Source organism: Neoarthrinium moseri, assembly GCF_022829205.1.
Source record: "Neoarthrinium moseri strain CBS 164.80 chromosome Unknown scaffold4_Wmoseri_CBS_16480, whole genome shotgun sequence".
NCBI lineage: Eukaryota > Fungi > Ascomycota > Sordariomycetes > Amphisphaeriales > Apiosporaceae > Neoarthrinium > Neoarthrinium moseri.
Window position 1 is genome coordinate 515,561 of NW_026055118.1, and position 19,417 is coordinate 534,977.

General features: G+C 54.6%; 7 protein-coding genes across 7 annotated transcripts; 4 read left to right on the forward strand and 3 right to left on the reverse strand.

Annotated features, from left to right (window-relative positions):
• Window positions 1-347: 347 nt before the first annotated feature.
• On the reverse strand, window positions 348-1,721 carry JN550_001953 (uncharacterized protein; the record flags this gene model as incomplete). The annotated part of the gene is made up of 3 exons (XM_049313194.1): window positions 348-1,434; window positions 1,495-1,583; window positions 1,644-1,721. The coding sequence occupies 3 exons, from the start codon at window positions 1,719-1,721 to the stop codon at window positions 348-350; spliced, it is 1,254 nt and encodes a 417-aa protein (XP_049176014.1).
• Window positions 1,722-2,651: 930 nt separating this feature from the next.
• JN550_001954 (uncharacterized protein) lies at window positions 2,652-5,717 on the forward strand (the record flags this gene model as incomplete). Its single annotated transcript, XM_049313195.1, has 1 exon — window positions 2,652-5,717. The coding sequence occupies one exon, from the start codon at window positions 2,652-2,654 to the stop codon at window positions 5,715-5,717; it is 3,066 nt and encodes a 1,021-aa protein (XP_049176015.1).
• A 1,984-nt stretch (window positions 5,718-7,701) lies between these two features.
• On the forward strand, window positions 7,702-8,184 carry JN550_001955 (uncharacterized protein; the record flags this gene model as incomplete). The annotated part of the gene is made up of 1 exon (XM_049313196.1): window positions 7,702-8,184. One exon carries the CDS (start codon window positions 7,702-7,704, stop codon window positions 8,182-8,184), a length of 483 nt encoding a protein of 160 aa, XP_049176016.1.
• A 3,050-nt stretch (window positions 8,185-11,234) lies between these two features.
• JN550_001956 (uncharacterized protein) lies at window positions 11,235-11,996 on the forward strand (the record flags this gene model as incomplete). The annotated part of the gene is made up of 1 exon (XM_049313197.1): window positions 11,235-11,996. The coding sequence occupies one exon, from the start codon at window positions 11,235-11,237 to the stop codon at window positions 11,994-11,996; it is 762 nt and encodes a 253-aa protein (XP_049176017.1).
• Window positions 11,997-12,860: 864 nt separating this feature from the next.
• JN550_001957 (uncharacterized protein) lies at window positions 12,861-14,898 on the forward strand (the record flags this gene model as incomplete). Its single annotated transcript, XM_049313198.1, has 3 exons — window positions 12,861-12,957; window positions 13,036-13,255; window positions 13,320-14,898. 3 exons carry the CDS (start codon window positions 12,861-12,863, stop codon window positions 14,896-14,898), a joined length of 1,896 nt encoding a protein of 631 aa, XP_049176018.1.
• Window positions 14,899-15,051: 153 nt separating this feature from the next.
• Window positions 15,052-16,296, reverse strand: JN550_001958 (uncharacterized protein; the record flags this gene model as incomplete). Its single annotated transcript, XM_049313199.1, has 1 exon — window positions 15,052-16,296. One exon carries the CDS (start codon window positions 16,294-16,296, stop codon window positions 15,052-15,054), a length of 1,245 nt encoding a protein of 414 aa, XP_049176019.1.
• Window positions 16,297-17,899: 1,603 nt separating this feature from the next.
• JN550_001959 (uncharacterized protein) lies at window positions 17,900-19,163 on the reverse strand (the record flags this gene model as incomplete). The annotated part of the gene is made up of 5 exons (XM_049313200.1): window positions 17,900-18,011; window positions 18,063-18,239; window positions 18,296-18,381; window positions 18,446-19,017; window positions 19,094-19,163. The coding sequence occupies 5 exons, from the start codon at window positions 19,161-19,163 to the stop codon at window positions 17,900-17,902; spliced, it is 1,017 nt and encodes a 338-aa protein (XP_049176020.1).
• Window positions 19,164-19,417: the final 254 nt, after the last annotated feature.

Consider the following 19,417-nt stretch of genomic DNA (forward strand, 5'->3'; position numbering starts at 1 on the left):
TGCCCCTGGTCTGATATCCGGCCAGGGCAGGTCGTAGACTTGGACAATGGATGGCAGCGAGAGAGAGAGGCGGGTGTTGGCAAGGGTAGTGGTGATTTACTAATCTGATTGGATTTCTGCGTCGAGTATGGGGTGCGGCTAAGAAAGTAGTACGGGACCCACACCATCTAGGGTTGGTAGTCCCGGCGAGCAACCTCGCCCGCTATTTGTCTGTAAGCCGGACGAGAACTGTGTCGTAGCTGTTATCTGACTGCGAGTGGCTGAGGGTGGGACATAAACATGTTCGAGAGCCAAGAAGGTCGATACTTGGTGTCTTGATTATATTTGGTCTATGTTGCACGGATGGTCTATAATTCGTCCTTCTTTTCCTGTCCTTGGTCGGATATCGGAGCATCTGGCCGTCCACTGTCCTTGTGCAAATCAACCCCAATCTTACCCCTCCACTTCTGCCAGATGGACCAGAACTCCTTCTCCATTCCACTCTCCATCTGATCCGGAAGAACAACCACGTACTCCACGTAAAGCTTGCCGAACTGGGTCTTGTGGTAGACCGAGTCGCCATCCTCGTCCCAAATGGGCATGCCTTCGTTTTCGACAGCCTCGACATGGCCAGGCTGTACAACTTCACCGCGCTTGCGGCTCAGGCGCACGACGTGTCCGTCCATGTGCGTGAGGTTGCGAGTCCAATCACCCATCCAAGCCTCCCGGAGGGACAAGACCTCACGCCAGAACAGATCGTTGCCTTTCCGGCGGAAGAAGATGCCATCCACATGTTCGGGGTTGTCGTTCTCCATATCGGGCTCCTTCTCGACCAGAGTCACGATCAGATCGCCGGCGATGTAGTCTGGGCTGGCATCGGCCTCGTTCTCGTAGACAATCTTGGAGTCCCGCGCAGCGCCGCGATCAACCTTGAGAGACACCAGAGTAGGCTTTCGGACAACCCTGTTGCCACTACAAGCCGGGCACTTGTGCTTGATAGTCTTGCCACGCCCCCCACAGGCGTCACACTGTGTCTGTACCTGCTGGAACATGCCAGGGGCCAGCTGGTGCTTGATGATGCGCACACCGTGGCCGCCACAATGGCCACAAGTGTCCACATGCCCGTCCGCAGAACCGGTGCCGTCACACTCCTCGCAGATCTGTTGCTTTTCCCACTGGAACTCGGTCTCGCGGCCGTTGTAGAAGTCGCGCAGGGAGATGCCGACCTTGATCTCGAGGTTGTGACCGCGCGGCTGGCCCCTCTGGTAGTGGCCACCTCCGCCGAAGAAGCGGCTGAACAGATCGAAGGGGTCGTGGTGCTGGCCACCGCCCTGCTGCCTCTGCTTCAAGCCCTCGTGTCCATACTGGTCGTAGATCTTGCGCGACTCGGGGTCGCTAAGGGCCTCGTAGGCCTCGGAGACTTCGACAAACTTGCCCTGGGCGGTATCGTCGCCACTGAGGACTGGTTAGCGCAATGCGCAGTTCGCGGAGGCGAGATGGTGGCGTGGCACTCACGGGTTCTTGTCAGGGTGAAACTTCTTGCTGAGCTGGCGATAAGCCGACTTGATCTGCTTGTCATTGGCGTTCTTGTCGATACCGAGGACCTGGTTTGGGGGTTTACTGTTAGACCAGCGTTGCAAGACAAGCACGGATGAATTGCATACCTTGTAGTAGTCTTCGGCACAGAGGACAAGCTGGAGCACGGCGAACAGCAGCAGCCAGGCTGCGCTCTGCAAGAGCATCTTGGTTGCACCGACGAGGGACGCGGGCCAGGTGATCGCCAACGGTCAATGTGCCAACCAGAGCGATGGACGAAGAAGTGAGATCAAGATACGTCCCTTGGCGACAAGTGTGGGCGAGCTGGGTGAAGCGTTGGTGCCAACGTGGTTTTATCGAAGAGGTACGGAGCCTACGCTTCTCTGGGATTGGGACGTGGACCCCTGGAAAGTTGACAAAGTTGACACGCTGGAACGTGTTAAAACGCCGCCCGCCGGCCAGGGAACTTTTTGCTGATAAGATAGGGGAGGAGCTTAATTGACGTCTACTGGATGTATGTAAGTCAGCGGCCGACGAAGCTTCTCATTGGCCAAACTTCCCTTTGACTTGAATGGATCCGGAAGAGTGGCCACCGTGGAGTCGGCGTCCAATTGGTGAGTGAGAGGAGTGGGTGACTGCTTCGGGGTGCACCTGCGCGTGCGAGAAGCTTTACAAGCAGTTTTCATTCATGGTCAAGTCCCTCTCTACAATGTCGGTACACTCCCACCGGCATGAGTTATAGTCTTCGCCTCGTGCAAAAGCCAGTCATGGCCTGAACAGCACTGGCGCCAGCGTAACATCGCTGACGGGTACCTGCCAGCGTAGCTTAGAGGAAGAACAGCTCTGGACGCAACAGCACGAGCGGATTTCTTCGATATATCCACACGAAGACCTCTTATAGCAATCTTCGCCCTCTAGCAGGGAAACCCAATTAGACAGCCTGCCGCGAACCTTCGCGGCTTTGATCCCGAGTGTGTAAGTCTGCTTGGGTACGGGCCGCTAGCATCGTCCACCTCGGACGGCGCCCCACTTTTCTGCCTGGCCCAAGTCCGATTGATTTCATACAGGCAGGAGAGCCGGAAGCTGTTGTCCTTCCATCACTACCTGGCCGTCTCAGTCCACGACGCGCACCGAACATGAGCGGCAAGCGGTATGCCTTCGTTCCCATGGAGGATGAGGAGGTTGGGCCTCAGAAAGTCGAGAAGAAGTCCAAGAGCAAGCATCGCGACCGCGACCGCGACCACGATAGAGATAGGGACAGAGACCGGGACAGAGGCTCGTCCCGCCGCCACCAGCAATCCAGGCACAGTCGCAGTCGCAGTCGCAGTCGCTCGCCGCGCGAGTCGCGCAGCAGCAAGTCCAAGTCCTATCGCACCAAAGAACGGACCAACGATGACTTTGACGACCGCTGGGGCGACCAGGAGCCCTCCGACGACGAGGCCGCCGCCGACGATGAACCCGAATTCCAGGAATCCGCGTCGAAGCGAGTCAAGCTCAGCCATGATGACCAACAAGACGACGCAGACCTCTCGGACTCGGCACGCGACAGAAAGGAGGCCGACGACTTCGCCAAACGTCTGAAGGCGCGCGACGAAGAGAAGACCAAGAAGCTTGTCGAGGACCGGTCCTCCGGCAAGGCGGGCAGGGCACAAGACGAGCGCCGCCGCCTGGCCGATGACGAGGCTGCAAGACGGGCTGCCATGCCTGACCTGCGCGAGCGATCGAGACAGGACTACCTCAAGAAGCGAGAGGCCGAACGGCTGGCCTTGCTGCGCAAGCAGGTCGCCGAAGAGACTGCCGAGCTGCGCAGCGGGGTGCGCCTTAGCGAGAAGGAGAAGGCCGAGTTCGCCAAGAACCGTGAGATTCTCCGTCTGGCCGAGGAGCGGCTGCGCATCGACGACCACCGCGATGGCTACTACATGCCCGAGGACTACATCACGGAGAAGGGCAAGATTGACAAGAAGAAGAAGGAGGACGCGCTGTACAAACGGTATGTCGAGAAGGACGAGTACGGCCAGGAGAAGTTTGTCACAGAACACGAGGAATGGGAGAGGGAGCAGGCCCAGAAGGCCAAGGCACAGATCAACCGGGCCGAGAGAGAGTACGAGGGAGACTATGAACTGGTCCTGGATGAAGAGCAGTACATCAACTGGAACCTCGACGCAACGCTCGCTGGCGAGGGCAAGCAGCTGACCAAGGAGCAACGCTTCTTGGAAGCACAAATCGATGCCGCAGAGAAGGCTGCCCTGTCGATCCAGGAGACCCGGAAGAGTCTGCCCATATATGCCTACAGGGACGAGTTCATCCAAGCTATCAACGAGTATCAGATCCTCGTAATTGTGGGAGAAACCGGCAGTGGTAAAACGACACAGCTGCCTCAGTATCTACACGAGGCTGGCTTTACCAAGAACGGGCAGAAAGTCGGGTGTACACAACCACGAAGAGTGGCGGCGATGAGCGTTGCTGCCCGTGTGGCTGATGAGATGGGCGTCAAGGTTGGTAACGAGGTGGGCTACTCCATCCGTTTCGAGGACAACACGAGCGACAAGACTATTCTGAAGTACATGACGGATGGTATGTTGCTGAGAGAGTTCATGACGGAGCCTGACTTGCAAGGCTATTCGGCACTGATGATTGACGAGGCTCACGAGCGGACTGTCCACACGGATATCCTCCTGGCCTTGATCAAGGATCTTTCCCGCGAGCGGCCGGACTTGAAGCTCCTCATCTCTTCGGCTACCATGAACGCGGAGAAGTTCGCCAAGTACTTTGACGACGCTCCCATTTTCAATATTCCTGGCCGCAGATATCCCGTGGACATCTACTACACACCAGCACCCGAGGCCAATTACCTGGCTGCGGCTATCACTACCGTGTTCCAGATCCACAGCACTCAAGGCAAAGGAGACATCCTCGTCTTCCTTACTGGACAGGACGAGATTGATGCTGCAGAACAGGAGCTGACCGAAACCGCCCGAAAGCTGGGGAATCGCGTTAAGGAGCTGATTGTTTGTCCCATTTACGCCAACTTGCCCTCTGATCTACAAGCCAAAATCTTCGAGCCTACCCCGCCTGGGGCTCGAAAGGTAGTCCTGGCGACAAACATTGCAGAGACAAGTTTGACAATCGATGGCATTGTGTACGTCATCGACCCTGGATATGTCAAGGAAAACGTCTTCAACCCTGCAACGGGCATGTCAAACCTCGTTGTCGTGCCATGCTCCAGGGCCTCCGCCAACCAACGAAGCGGAAGAGCCGGTCGTGTGGGCCCTGGAAAGTGCTTCAGGCTATACACCAAATATGCCTACATGAGTGAGATGGACGAGTCCACTACCCCGGAGATTCAGCGAACCAACTTGAACAGTATCGTGCTGATGCTCAAGTCTCTGGGTATCAATAACCTGCTCGACTTTGAGTTCATGGATCCCCCACCGACGGAATCACTGATCGGCGCTCTGAACCAGCTGTTTGCTTTGCAGGCTCTTAACCACAAGGGTGAACTCACAAAGGTTGGCAGGCAGATGGCCGAGTTCCCAACAGACCCAATGTTAGCCAAGGCTGTTCTTGCTGCCGACAAACTCGGATGTGTCGAAGAGATACTCTCGATTGTGTCCATGTTGAGCGAGGCATCTGCTCTTTTCTTCCGGCCGAAAGACAAGAAGATCCACGCCGACAGCGCTCGAAATAGGTTCACTGTAAAAGAAGGCGGTGATCATCTCACCCTCCTCAACATCTGGAATCAATGGGTCGACAGCGATTTCTCTCCTGTCTGGTCACGTGAGAACTTCCTGCAACAGAGATCGCTTACGCGAGCCCGCGATATCAGAGATCAACTGGCAAAGCTCTGTGAGCGCGTCGAAGTTTCTCCATCCACCTGTGGCGCCTCCAACATCGACCCGATCAAGAAAGCCCTGACCGCGGGCTTCTTCCCGAACGCGGCCCGTCTTCAAAGAAGTGGCGACTCTTACCGCACCGTCAAGAACAACACTACCGTCTTTATCCACCCGAGCTCTGTCCTGATGGGCTCTGACCCGCCGGAGAAAATGGTCATCTACTTTGAGCTCGTGCAGACGACCAAGGAGTACATGCGGTCTTGCCTCCCCATCAAGCCGGCATGGCTGTCAGAAGTCGCACCTCACTTCCACAAGAAGGGTGATATTGAGAATTTGGAAGAGCGCAAGATGCCGAAGCAGCGCCGATAGACTGTGTTGCATATTTTGGATAGCCTGGACATACCGGTAGTAAATGTTATCAATCTGCCTAATCAAGATACAATGAGATTCACGACCCGCATGCAATGTTATGTGCCGATTGGTCCATGGGAAAAGCCGTGTAAAGTCTACCTAGGCGCCGAAGGAGTTCAATGGATATACTGAAGACCGAGTGAGTGCACCTCACCCGACGCTTGAAACCATTCTGCCTAGCCCCTACGACAAGCAATGATCAACGGTCACATAAATCCGAGGTCAAGATTTCGTCGGTAGGGTCGGCAGCTCAGTGTTACATCAGTAGATCGAGATCTTACAAACTTTCTTCACCAGGAGCAAAACCACGATGGTGTTTTCTTCGTAGATCGGGCGTCGAGTGTGGTGTGGTGCCATGCGACGTGGTGGTGGGGGATGATGTCAACCGAGCCGCGCCCCCAGCGTTCTTCGCCTTTGGCGGCACGGCCTCTCGCGCCTTGCGCATGTTCGTGTCGAATCAAACCACTATAATTCTTGGACATGCATGTTGCAGACGCTGACGCAGACCTTGATTGGCGCCGGCCACCAGGTCGTTTTAGCGTACGACGGCACCACATCACCCTTTCGCCGTCTTGCCTGGGCGTTCAAGTCTTAGCGGATTGAGAAGGTCATGTTCACGCAGCCTTACAGGAAGGTTGGGGTGCAGATCCGGGGCCAAGGACACAGGGGCTGTTTATAGGGAAATTACCGGTGCAAGCCGAACTGATACTCACGGCAACTTTTTCAAGGCTAGACTGTTCCCAGTTGCCAGACGCTTTGAACCTGAACTCTATTCTTACTCACGGGTCGCCTTTAGACTCGGGCGCGCAAAGCCACTGCTGTCGTGTTTCCCCAGCCACCTGGTGACTCCATTTCTTCGCTCCGCCGTTGCATCCGAGTCTCGAAGACACAGGAGGCAGTAGCCGCAAGGCCGCCAGTATTCTGCTCTGGCGCGCTGGTTGTAGAGGGCACACCGCAGGCTCTTGCTGCACCGACTCGGAGCTACAGCTCATGCCGCTTTTGCACAGCCTTGGTCCCCCCAACTCTCAATTACCTACAGCTCCTAGTTGTGAGCAGCAGCAGCAGCGCCCCAGGTCTGCCTGTGGCATCCGTAGGAAATCCATATATGTAGTTACACTCTACTTTGCGAGGACGCCGGTAGTTGGGCTGGCATTGCCTTGGCACTGGGGATCTCCCTAGGCACTTTGACGTGGCCTAGCGCGCCCCGCACTTACCGTTTCAGTGTCTGCGGCCCTCCTGACTGGCTGGGCCGGACCCCTGCAACTCTCTTGGATTGCCAGACTGTCCTTGATTTCCACTCCCTGATCAGTTGGTCCCCTGTGGGATGACCTCATACGACCAACGACGCGACTGGCGAACACTGCTGGGGGTTTGATGAAAGATGCATCCAGCCACGCCGGCTTGCGCGCGCATGGACTCCGTTGGGAAGCCCTGCATACGACAATCTTGTTGCAAGCCGCGTAAGGGCCTGGTTTCTTCTTTGTACTGGTAACGCGGGCTGCCTTTAGCAACCAGTCACCCTGAGGGCCGTCGTCAGCAGGTTCTGGAATCCTGACGGGGCGTTGCGCCGGTTCCAAGGTATCAGTTACCACTAACAACTAACACACCCCAGACCGCCTGTTACAAGCCTAGGGGGTACCGTAGATGCAAACGGCCAGATTGTGATGTGTGTGCGAGAACCGACCGGGCTCCGTGCCTTGCTTTGGTTGGGAATCAAATCCGTGGGCGTCATCGTCACGGGTGATTCGCAACCTGTAACCTCCGCGAGAATAAATACTGGCAGTCCTGCCGCCTTCACTCACCTTTCGATTTGGGAACCATCGTACAGTTTTCTACTTCCACGGCCAGCAACCTTTTGAATCCTCCTCCACCACCACCACTACCACCACCAAACAAACAACACACAACCACAGGTGCCTATCCTTAGGTTACTACCGCCACCATGATCTTGACTGATCTTTTCGCCATGATCCTCCGCATCGCGGAGCTGGTGTTTGCCGCCATCGTGGCCGGCGTCAACGGCGCCTACCTGCACGCCGTGCAGAACTCGGACAGCTGGGACCAGGCACGCTTCATCTACACCGAGGTCGTGGCCGGCCTCGCCATCTTCCTGGCCTTCATCTGGGTTCTTCCCTTCTCTGGGTCGTTTGTCCACTGGCCCGTCGACATCTTCATCTCCATCTGCTGGTTCGTCGCCTTCGGCCTCATCGTTAACCTTCTTGACGGCTCCTGCGGCAACGCCTTTGATTGGAACAACATCGCCATCCGCCGTGGGGACCAGTGCGGCAAGTTCAAGGCCACCATCGCCTTCTCCTTCCTGTCGGCCATCTGCTGGCTCGTCTCTGCCATCATTGGCATAATCTGGGTCCGCGACCACGAGCGCCGCCAGTACCGCCGCCGCACCTGGGGCCGCTCCCGCGTCTAAATGCAGCTCGCCGGCTGCCACTAGCACGCATGTACGAACTATCGCCTGGTCATCTGGTACCGTGTATACTTCACTTCTTCACCTGGCACCGCTCGTCAATGCCTCGGTGCCTGTCGATTGAACCAAAGCAAGGCTGAACCTTGGTGTGAGGATCCTCGATGGATGGCTTGTATTTGTTGGAATGAGGACGACTTATGATGATGGGAGTTTAAGGATACCTACTGTTTTACTGTTTGCGCTTCTTCTTGAGCGAAGGCTTCTTGTCTACGCTCGCACCGCATGAAGATTGATACCCTCCCTCTACTTATTACCCTTAATGATACGACTTTGCTTCCCACTACGAAATTGTTTTGCTGCAATACTTCTCTCTTTGTCGTGAAGATGAATTATACAAGACTCGTTGGGCTGACTAGTGGGCTATAAGTCATCACTTGTAAAACCCTGTTTTTAAGTCGTTCCGCGCAAATCTAGGCAGCGATAGGAGAATCTATGGCGGTATTTCAAAAATAAAATTTTCTCCCGCCATCCTTCGATAGATCTGTACGTCAATGAGCCGCGAGGATGACCATCATAGTGCCACTAGGTCAAGGTGGAAAACGTGTCGCGCATGAGACGCCTGTGTCCGTATGACAGCCCCTTAACACCCGAATGCATCTGGATACTCGGAAGAACAGCCTTCTTCGAAATTCAAGGCGGATGAATTAGAGTTCCTTTACAAGGCATGGCTTATACGATCTCAACCGCGAGATTTGCCTTTAACAAACCTTGCCGTGGTCAACGTGACCACCATGATGCCATATCCCCCAAGCATGGCGGCAGCAAAAGCATAGCTTGACTTGTGCCTGAATAGACTTCGAAGAGAAAAAAAACCCCCCAAACTAGTCCAGCGGCTACAGCTCATTGCCTTGACGTATGGAAGTCCACCTGACCCGACAAGAAGTCATGCAGCATTTTCCCCGAGAGCTTATACTCCATGCTATGTTCGAAGGCGCGGACCCTTCCGACTTAATCGATTCCGACGCCTGCAACCTGCTTGCAGATAGGCTAGCTTTAGCCATCGAATCTTGACTTCTTCCAAGTTTCTTGCGGGCTGAGAAAAGTTTTTGGGTTCACGACAGCATCAAGGAAGCCCCGGGTGCACGTTGAGGGCGGTCAAGAGGTTTGTATGCAAACTAAGGCACGGGAGCCCGAACCTTTGGTGTTCAAAGGACCACTACCCTTGTCAGGCCGTCTGACGAGATGCAAGAGGCTCTTCTCGTGCCGCCATGCCGTGGCGCCGACAGGGCCATTTTGCCTGGGCCTTGTTTTCAGCTGGTTTGCTGGCAGCCGGGGAGCTTGGGGAGCTCCCGCCCCCTGACATTGCTCGCTTACGTTTCAACTGTGGCTAATGACGGCATGCCTAGCTGCGGTACGTACCGGAGACGCTTCCCTTGTGATCGCTTGCAGTAGTACCAACTCCTAGATCCAATGTGCTGCTAGGCGACAAAAATATACGACAGCAATCCTGACGATCTGCATCTAGTGGTGGCCTGGATTGATTGCAGAACTTGTCCGTCGTATCACGTTTTTCTGTGGAAGAGGGCTTGGTATGCCCAAGACTGGGCAGTGATGACCGCATCAGCGGGGTCTGGAGGAAAGGTGACGCCACAGATGCCACCGCGCCACAGCGGGAGACAAGGTTGGTGCTCCCCTCCCCCACCTTTTAGCACCCCATAGCTCGTCATGCGCCACATCATCTTCTCAGAGCTCTTTGCCATTTCCGGAAGCGTAGAGCTAAGACCGGGCCTGGACGGGTAGCCGGCAAGGGGCTAAGGTTGATCGACCATACATTAGCAGAGAGGGGCATCTGGTGCCGCAGCGTCATCCCAGCTCCCCCCACCAGGGCAGCTCTAGAACAACCGTCTTTGGCCGTCTGCCTTGTTTGGGAGAGCACACACGCAGCACACGTGCGTACCTGATCGATGATCTCCAGCACTGTCAAGGTTATCCATGAGTCTAGGCTCTCGTTTGCTCCAGAATTTGGAACCCGCTCCGTCACCCTTTCTCTAGTTTGCCATGTCTTGGATAATCAGCCCTAAACGTCACTGCCCTCAGGATTATCCCCAAGAGCTCATCTCATTTACACAATGACGCGACTTGCATATTTTGCGGATACTCTCCAGGTACCAAGCCGGACTTTGTCATGTCTGGGCCAGCTGGCCCTGGCTGGGGCAACTGCGATGGATCAGATCTCGCAGGCACTGCCGAGAAACCCTACACTTCTGGGCCCGCTGGCCGAACGGGAGCAGACGTCGAGTCGCAGAATGCTCGCTACCTAGATGCATAGGTATGCCATGACTGAACCGAAGCCTCAAGATACGGTAGGTGGACAACGATAAAATAGATCTATGCTAAAGACAGCACCGTTTGGCAGGTACTTGCTTTTATTCCCCGTAGCCTTTCCCCCTCCGCCCCTCACCGACGCATTTGGCCCGAAGCTTGGGGTCTCGTTGCGCTTCTTGAAACCTGGAGTCTCAGAAGAGACAAGCCCGCAATTCTAGCCTGTCCGCCGCTTCGGAAAGTTGCTCCTGCGCAGTAGCTTGTTTGGCTTGCAGCCAGTCACAAGCGGGCCCCACGGTCCGGAGCTAACGTGCCGAGTGGTTTCCAGTTGCACGGTGTCGACGCTTTAGGAAAGCATGGACATGGGTGCCACTGTACTATGTACGTACCTCCACTGCGGACGCCATCATGACGACACAACATCTGAGAGAATCACGAACAAACCGCCTGGTTACGCAGTTTGTACCTGCGTACCCATTGATGCACGATCTTGCGTGATGGGAAAACTTGGTCTGGTCAAGAGCAACCCAGCGGCCTTCCTGCCAGGCCTGCCTCGTCCTGCCTCTGGATCAAGTACTTAAGGCGTCCCGGCATCCCACGAATTCAGCATCATTCTATCATCATCTTCAACTCTCACACAACAATCACATCCACTATCTCAAGACATCTAGTCTCCTACAGCTCTTCACACTTCATCCACACAATCAATATTTATCAAAACCTCCACCAACATGTCTGGAATTGTCAACAAGGTCAAGAACGCCATGCACTCGGATAAGTCCTCGCACGAGGCTCCCGAGGGCACTCACGGCACCCACAACTCCCGCGTTGCCAACGCTGCCGATCCCCGTATCGACTCGGACAGAGACCACCGCGCCGCCCCTACCACCGGCCACTCTGCCTTCACTGAGGGTACCCACTCCCGCCCCCATGAGGGTGTTGGTGCCACCGGTGGCTACAACACCGCCGAGGGTGTTCACGGAACCCACAACTCTCGCGTAGCCAACGCTGCCGACCCCCGCATTGACTCCGACCGTGACCACAGAGGTGCTCCCGGTTCCACCATTGGCGGTACTCACAGCACTCACACCGGCACTCACGGTACCAGCGGTCTCGGCTCGACCGGCACCCACGGTGTAGGATCTACTGGTACCCACGGTACTTCCGCCTTCGGCTCGTCTGGCGCACCTGAGGGCACTCACGGAACACACAACTCTCGCGTTGCCAACGCCGCCGACCCCCGATTTGACTCGGACCGCGATCACCGAGCGGCACCAGGCTCAGGTTTGGGAAGCAGCGGTGCTCACTCAGGCACTCACGGCACTCACGGTACCGCTGGTCACCTTGCCGCTGCCCACGATGGTCCGGCGCCCAACACGGCTGGCCCTCACAAGAGCGACATGCTCAACAAGGTTGATCCCCGCGTCGACTCCAACCTCGACGGTTCTAAGACCGTTGGTGGTGACAAGACCCACGCCGGAGCTGGCTACTAAGCAGTTGAAAAGATGCTGTTCAGGAAGGCTGCAGCTCATGAGGAATGCAGCAGTAACTCGTGTTTAATGATACCACAGAATGAGGAAGGGGGGCTACTACGAATTGTATAAATAGCATAGCATGAATTGATGACTTCATTTACATGACCAACATTACCTTGGAATTATACATGCCATGTGTTGAATGTTAAAAATTTGCAGAAGAAACTTGGAGACTGGCGCAATTAGAGATCACCTGCAAGATGAAGAAATGTTCGCTACATCCGGTGCATTTCTTTATGAGGTCCGCAATTTGGAGGTGTGTAGGAACTATTTCTTGTGAGATGATGCCAATATGTATGGAGTTTCTTCGCCTGTAATTCTCTTGATGTGTGGCTTCGCAGAGCCTCAGATGGTAAATGTTACGGCAGGCTTTGCCAAGACGGCTGGATTTCCGAGGGGATTCAGTTGTCCTCCAGGTCACATGCCAAGCATGCCCGGGAGTGGGTGGCCTGACCTGGGGTTCTGGGGTAGCTAAACTCTAAGGGGAGCTAGAGTGGCATTCGACGGTTGGGGTTGTGATGGAGCGGAAAGATTCCGACGCCCATGTTCTACTCCAATCGTCAATAGTGTGCTAAGTGTAGTGAGAGTGCCGCGGCAAGTGGGGCTAGCTCTCCCATATACCTTGGGAGCTTGACTACACGGCTGATGATGGTCTGCAAATGATGGCAAGATGCTGACCCAATCTGCTATCTTCCCCACGACCGACTGCTATAGTAAGGCGGCCACCAAGTTGATTGGAATCGGCTCTCCGGCTACACGCTTGCTCTTCACTTCCATATAGGCAAGGGTTTTATTACTTGCTTAGGGATAAGTACCGAGACCATGGAACCGTCAAGTGCAACTAAGGGTTTCTTCCAGAAGCTGCCGACTCTGGGAAATCAGTTCCTCGAAGATGACACTGTTCAAAGGGTCTTGAAACGTAAGTACTACCTTTCGTCGTGGCTGTGGAATGCGAAGATGCAGTCGGATGGTACGCGGTGCTGATGTCCCAGGTCAGTGTTCGTACCGCAGGACATTCTCAGCAAGGAAGCAACGGAGATCGAGCAGCTCTGTGAGGATGCGCTCGACCCGGTGGTTTTAGACTGGGTTTCCGACGCGGAGAGAAATCAACCATACGTCAGCGGTGGCGGCAAGAATGCCTTTGGCCAGCCCAATAGTTCCAAACTTGTTCTGTCCGAGGGCTGGAGGCAGCTTCAAAACCTCGGTTTCGAAAAAGGGTACGTCCAGGTACTTGCAACAGATTATAGTCAATCTGCCATTATATACTAAGATCCCTGGCAGGCTCTCTGCTCAAGGGTACGAACCGGGGCTAGAACAGTATACTCGCATCGTTCAATATATGCGACTGGTGCTCTGGGAAGGGTCAAGCGCGAATACATACTGTCCGCAGGCGATGCAGGACGGCGCCAGCCGGCTTCTGCAGCGGCAGTTATCCAAAGATGGACTCAACCCTACCGATCGCAAGGTATTCCAAAACGCATTCGACCATCTCGTCTCGCGTGATCCCAAAAACGCATGGACGAGCGGACAATGGATGACAGAGCGTCCTGGCGGAAGCGATGTTTCGCAATCCGAGACGGTCGCCACCTACGCTCCTCTGTCCCCGGACTCGCCTCTGTGCGACCCTGCGGAAGGCATCCCTCTGGGGCCTTGGAGCATCTCAGGCTTCAAGTGGTTTTCTAGTGCCACCGACAGCAATATGGCGATCTTGCTGGCCAAGACACCCCGAGGACTCAGCGCTTTCTACGCTCCGATGCGGCGGCACAACCCATCATTGGTCACGTCTGCCACTGGCAAGAGTGGAGGCGGCTGGGAGCTCAACGGCGTCAGCATCTCGCGCCTCAAGAACAAGATGGGCACCAAGTCGCTGCCCACGGCCGAGCTCGAGCTCGACGGCATGCGCGGGTGGCTCATCGGCGAAGAGGGCACGGGAATCCGGGAGATCTCGACCATCCTCACCATCACTCGCGTCCGCACCTCGGTCGGCGGTCTCGGGTATCTCAGCCGGAGCCTGGCTGTTGCGAGGGCTTTTGCCAAGGTGCGCGAGGTCGGCGCGGGCAGGGGCGCACGTATCAAGCTCAGCGACAACCCGTTACACATGAAGACGCTGAGCGACGTGACGGTCGAGTACCATGGCCTGATGCTGTTCGCGTTCTACAGCGCGTACGTCATGGGCATGGAAGAGCACCCGTCATCGAAGATGCCGCCACCTTCTTCGGCGATTGCGCGGATCACGCCGTCTCGGGAATTGGTGAGCCCCCTGTTGCGGGTCCTCACCCCTATCTTGAAGGCCTACTGCTCGAAACAGTGCATTACGCAGATCTATACGTGCATGGAGAGCCTGGGCGGGGTCGGGTACCTCGAGAACTCGGAGACCGAATACCTGAACATCGCGCGGCTGTTCCGAGATGCCTGTGTGCTCAGTATATGGGAGGGCACGACGGATGTGCTGAGTACCGATCTGATTAGGGCGTTGAAACATCCGCGGGAGGGCCCTGCGAGTATGAAGGCGCTAGACCAGCTGATATGCGCGGCAGTACAGGGACGAAACGAGAAGATTATCAAAGCCTGGGAGGCAGTCAAACACGAAGTTGAAAGAACATCGCAGGCCGATTTACTTAATCGAGCAAGAGAGATACTGTGGAGAATCTCTGAAGTGCTGATCGGAGGACTCCATGAGGTTGACTCTTGTACTGGTGATGATCCACGGAGTCGGGAGATATGCCACAGGTATATTTTGAAGAAAGACCTCAGTGGCCACCCTGTTGTCGAGAGAAATTCGAAGGACGAACTGGCAGCATGTCAGGCCATTGTCTTCGGGGGCAGAGGAAAGACAACAGAGTGGGCTTCCAAGCTTTGAAAGGGCACACTTCATTCAGTCTTTACTGAATGTATATTGATTGTATCTACAGCTTCTCAATTTATTATATTACAGCAGCATCCGTGCTGGTTGAACGTGAACTATCACGTTATCCGTTTATTGAAAGTCAACCGAAGCAGTGGCAAGTCTGGGTCATGAGCATTGCACAACCCATGCACCTACGCCGTCCACGAACTCTGGCGATGATCCAACGCCAGCTTGCTGAAACTCCAATGCAAAATTCCTCACACTACTGGCAAGCCAGGTGATCTTCCGCTCGCCATATCCGGCGGACGCAGTACCACATTCGAATGTACCGAAAACCTTCTTATCCCCAGGATGAACCTGATGAAGGGCAGAGTTGTTCCAGGTGGTGCGTCCGTCATCGCTTACAAGTGAGAAGACCATGCCCGAGTTGGAGAGCGTCTCCTGCTCGGAGCCACTGAAGTGGAAACAGGGGTATCCAGACGGAAGGTCGGAGCAGAAAGGGAGTCGAAACTGAAGTGCGCAGAGTTGTGTAGTCTTTGTAGCAAATGATCGGGGAATCGTATATTGGAATATTGTACTGTTGACAGGGGTGATGGAGGCATCCAAAGACGTATCATGGATGCCATCAGGGGCGTTATCTTGGGGAAACCCTAGTTTCCGAGGTGCGATTGACGGTGCAGACGACGCTACAGAGCAAGCCTGAGAAGAATTGGATGGATTCGAACTTGAAGGTGGCTCCGGGGCTGAAGTAGACTTGGTAGTGGAAGAAGCATCAGTGGTTCTCGTAGAAGCCTGTCCGATTGAGCTATCACTGGCACCCGATCCGTATTGGATAATAGGAACCTTCGAGCCAGTTTCGGTAGGAACTGTGAGCTCTGTAGTGGGCAATGCAGTCGTCGACCCCGTTACAGGTGAACCTCCCTGTGCTGCGCACTCCGCCGTCTGATTAGTCAAAGCCAGCGTGATCTCCACGCAGCCCGTAGTGTCGTTTTTCCATAGCGGAAAGAGACTGTAGACATCCTGATTGGTCGACCCGATAGGACAGGCAAAGAAAGTCCCTGGTGTTTCATCGTAGAGGAGCTTTGTTTTCCCATCGCTGCCCGCAGACAGCATGAAGAAGGTGGTGCTGAGAGCGCCTTGGTAGCATTGGAACTCGTAATTGGGAGCTCGCATGAAGCAGTTATTGCCTATGGCATCTTTGAGGGTCCCATTTGATGGATTAAGGCAGAAACCACCTTGCTGAAAAGAGCCTCCGAGAAGGATACGTCCGGTGTGGTTCTCTTCAACTGTCTCATTCACTGAGCCGACCGATTCCAAGTGGAAACAGCAGCCTTGAGATTCCTGCCTCTCACAAACAGCTGCAGCCGTTACTGTTCCAGAGAACAGAATCGTCACCAATGAGGGCCTCATTTTGATAGAACTTGGATATTGCAGTGTAATGTATGCGTTCGATAATGGAGGACGCGTCTTCCAGTTCACAGTCTGTTTTTGAACTGGAAGCCTCTTCCCTTCGTCAGAAGAAGGAAGCCAGGATCACCAGTATGACGATAAGCCTGCTGGAATTCTGCGGTAATGTCTCAAGTGTAAGCGTTTGTTCCCCGCTGTGACGCAAGAAATTCAGGACGATAAATCGTGTGCAGAAAAGTGAGACACGATACAGGTTTGAGGGTGGTTTGGCGAGATGATGATAATCCACGAGGCAACTGATCGAGATTGGTACTACGGGCGAGGGGCACAAGAGAAGGCACATTCGGTTGCGGCAATGTTTGAATAGGATACACTTGCTTTATTTATGTGTCAAATATGCTGGATGTTTCTCTTGGAATCTAAAGGCTGAAGTCGAGTGCTCCAAGAAGGCGCAGTGGCTTAGGCGTTGTACAAGACTCGCCAACCACTCGCAGCCAGCGAATAGAATGGCTGGCACACGTTTGGCAAACGGTATTTCAGCAAACCCACCACGAAACATGAAACACGTCTAGAATTGAGCCCAGGGAAGAATGGCCTGAATGGGCTCCAGCGGGCGAGATTGTGAATCCCGCAAGCTGCTTCCTGCGCAGTGATTGGTGCCGTGTTTGAGCCCCTGACATCAGCCTGAACCGCCGAACCGGAACAATCTTGACCAGATAGTATGACAGAAAACCATGCGGAGAACCCTGACCCATAGCTAAACGCCAAAACACGGACTGGGTGATCTCTTGAGTGCTGCGGTGGTGATGTAAATTTCACAGACTGCTTCCGCGCGCCCTTGGGCACTGGGGTGAAGAGACCACCGTGCCTGGGCTGGGCCTTTGCCGCCACGGCTGGCCAGCTCCTAATGCCGCGCTGAGTCTAGAAGCATGGAGAGCATTTCTGGTGCAGTGAAAGGTGGAAGAAGCAGCCATTCCCACGTGGGAAGAGCGTCCAGTCGGTTTGCACTGCAAGTAACTCACCGCTCCCCGTGTGACAGAGAGGGAAATTGGTCCGTCCTGCTGTCGCTTCTGGCGCGCACTGCAGCCACTGTGGCCGCCGAAGTCTACGGCCTTCTCACTAAAAACCGGTGGCTGAACAGCGCCCTGGATAGGTGGGCTTGGCAGCACTCTCCCGTTGGGCTGCCTCTGGAGTTTGAAGACATTCTTGAATGGCAGCTTGGCTTGAAAATGGGACAGGCAAGGCAAACCACATCGCAAACCAGTGTCCAAAACCTAATCTGGCATATAGAATGGAACTATACTCTTGGATCCGGACCACATCAAATGCATTTATGTCATTCGGCTGGCCATGAAGGGGTTGTTGCATCACGTTGCTCACCCGTGATTTCAAAAAGAAGCTTTGAATGTACTGCTTCTCTATTCAAGTTCGAAAAGCACTCAATGTGGCTAGAACGAGTCAAATAAGAACCGAGACAATCTAGAAACTGAGTGGCCGCCGCCAAGATACCTACTCCATCTTCACAGAACTTCTTGCACAGAGTTAGCAAAGAAGGCAACAGTTGTAGTCGCTGAAACCCAAGCCCCGGTGATCATCATTACTGAGACTACCCATGACGAGCGCTAATCGTGTTGAATAACTGCAACGCCTCGCTCCTGACTTCATCGACGATCTCGGCGGCCGGCTTGGGCGCCTTGACAAGGCCGACCCCCGTGCCACTGAAAAGGGGGTTAGCAAACTGCACAATAGTGTAACGTGGAACTACGTACGCAAACGTGACGAGACGTGACTCGTCACCTTGTTGTTTTGCCTCATTGAAGGAAGCTGCGACGTTTTCGACAGAATTGCCGTGCTCCAGGTCGACGATACCCTGATGAGTGATGGCTCTGGCGGTATATGTGCGGGACCACGTTGGATACCCCTGGATAGCATCGTGATGCGAGGACCTGGTCAGCGTTTTCAGTGTGTTGTTCACTTTGCATATTGCATTCGGGGATCATACGCCGTCGTTGCTACGCCTCCATCTTGGGCTGCCAGAACGGCTTTGCGCGCATAGGGGGCTGTATCCGTCTCTGGCGAAGTGATGAACTGTGACCAGGCTTAGTACTCAACCTATCCACAAACAACACTGCTAGACGAGTTGGTCACTTACTCTGGTTCCCATGGTCACAGCATCGGCGCCGAGTGCCAACGCAGCAGCTACGCCTCTCCCATCGACAATCCCTCCCGCTGCCACAACGGCGACCTGACGGTCCTTGAACTCTCTCCTCAACATGTCAACAATCTCGGGAAGTAGTGTCATGAGACTAGCCGCCTTGGCCCAGAGGTGACCCCCAGCATCAGCCCCTTGCGCTACGACCGCATCGGCGCCAGCACGAACAACTTGCCTTGCTGCATCTACGCTGCCGACCTGCACACAGATTTTCAAGCCCCAACTCCCGCCAACCGAGTGGAGCAACGAGATCAGCTCTCCATAGAGCGGCTCTGACGGGTCAGACCCGAATAGCCACACAAGGGCAGGTTTGTGCTTTGTAATGATGGGCACAGAGTTGTTGTGAAATAACTCAGTCGATCCGAGCAGCGTGATGAACCCGATGCCCACGGGCAGTGCGATATTGGACGAACTACCATGGCCGAGAAGTTCCCGTGCAATGGTCAACTGTTCATCCAAGGCCGCGAGATGAGGCGACTCTGCGCTTGGGTCTAAGCCGGCTGCCAGCAGACCTTGATAATGCCACTTCTTTCAGCAGATTTCTTACCACCGCGTTCATTTTTCTCAGGTCAGACATTTGAAACTTACCAAGACCTCCAGCTTTGGTTACTTCTGCGGCAAGGCGGCCGTTGGCCACCGTAAACATCGGCGCGCTCATAATGAGCGGCGACCGAGTTGAGGGGAACCATTTTTTCAACAGAGAATTAGCCATTATTAGCTCTCCCGGAATTATACCAAAATTCATATCAAAACTACAGAATCAATTCATGAACGGCCTGGTCAAAGAAGTTCTATGGCATGTGGCACTTCTATAAGTGTTCCGGTGGGTACTGCTTACATGTGCGGAGATGCTGTCTCCGCACATAATTTCCCAAGTACTAGCGTATCTGCAGTCATCCTGCCGAATTCTTA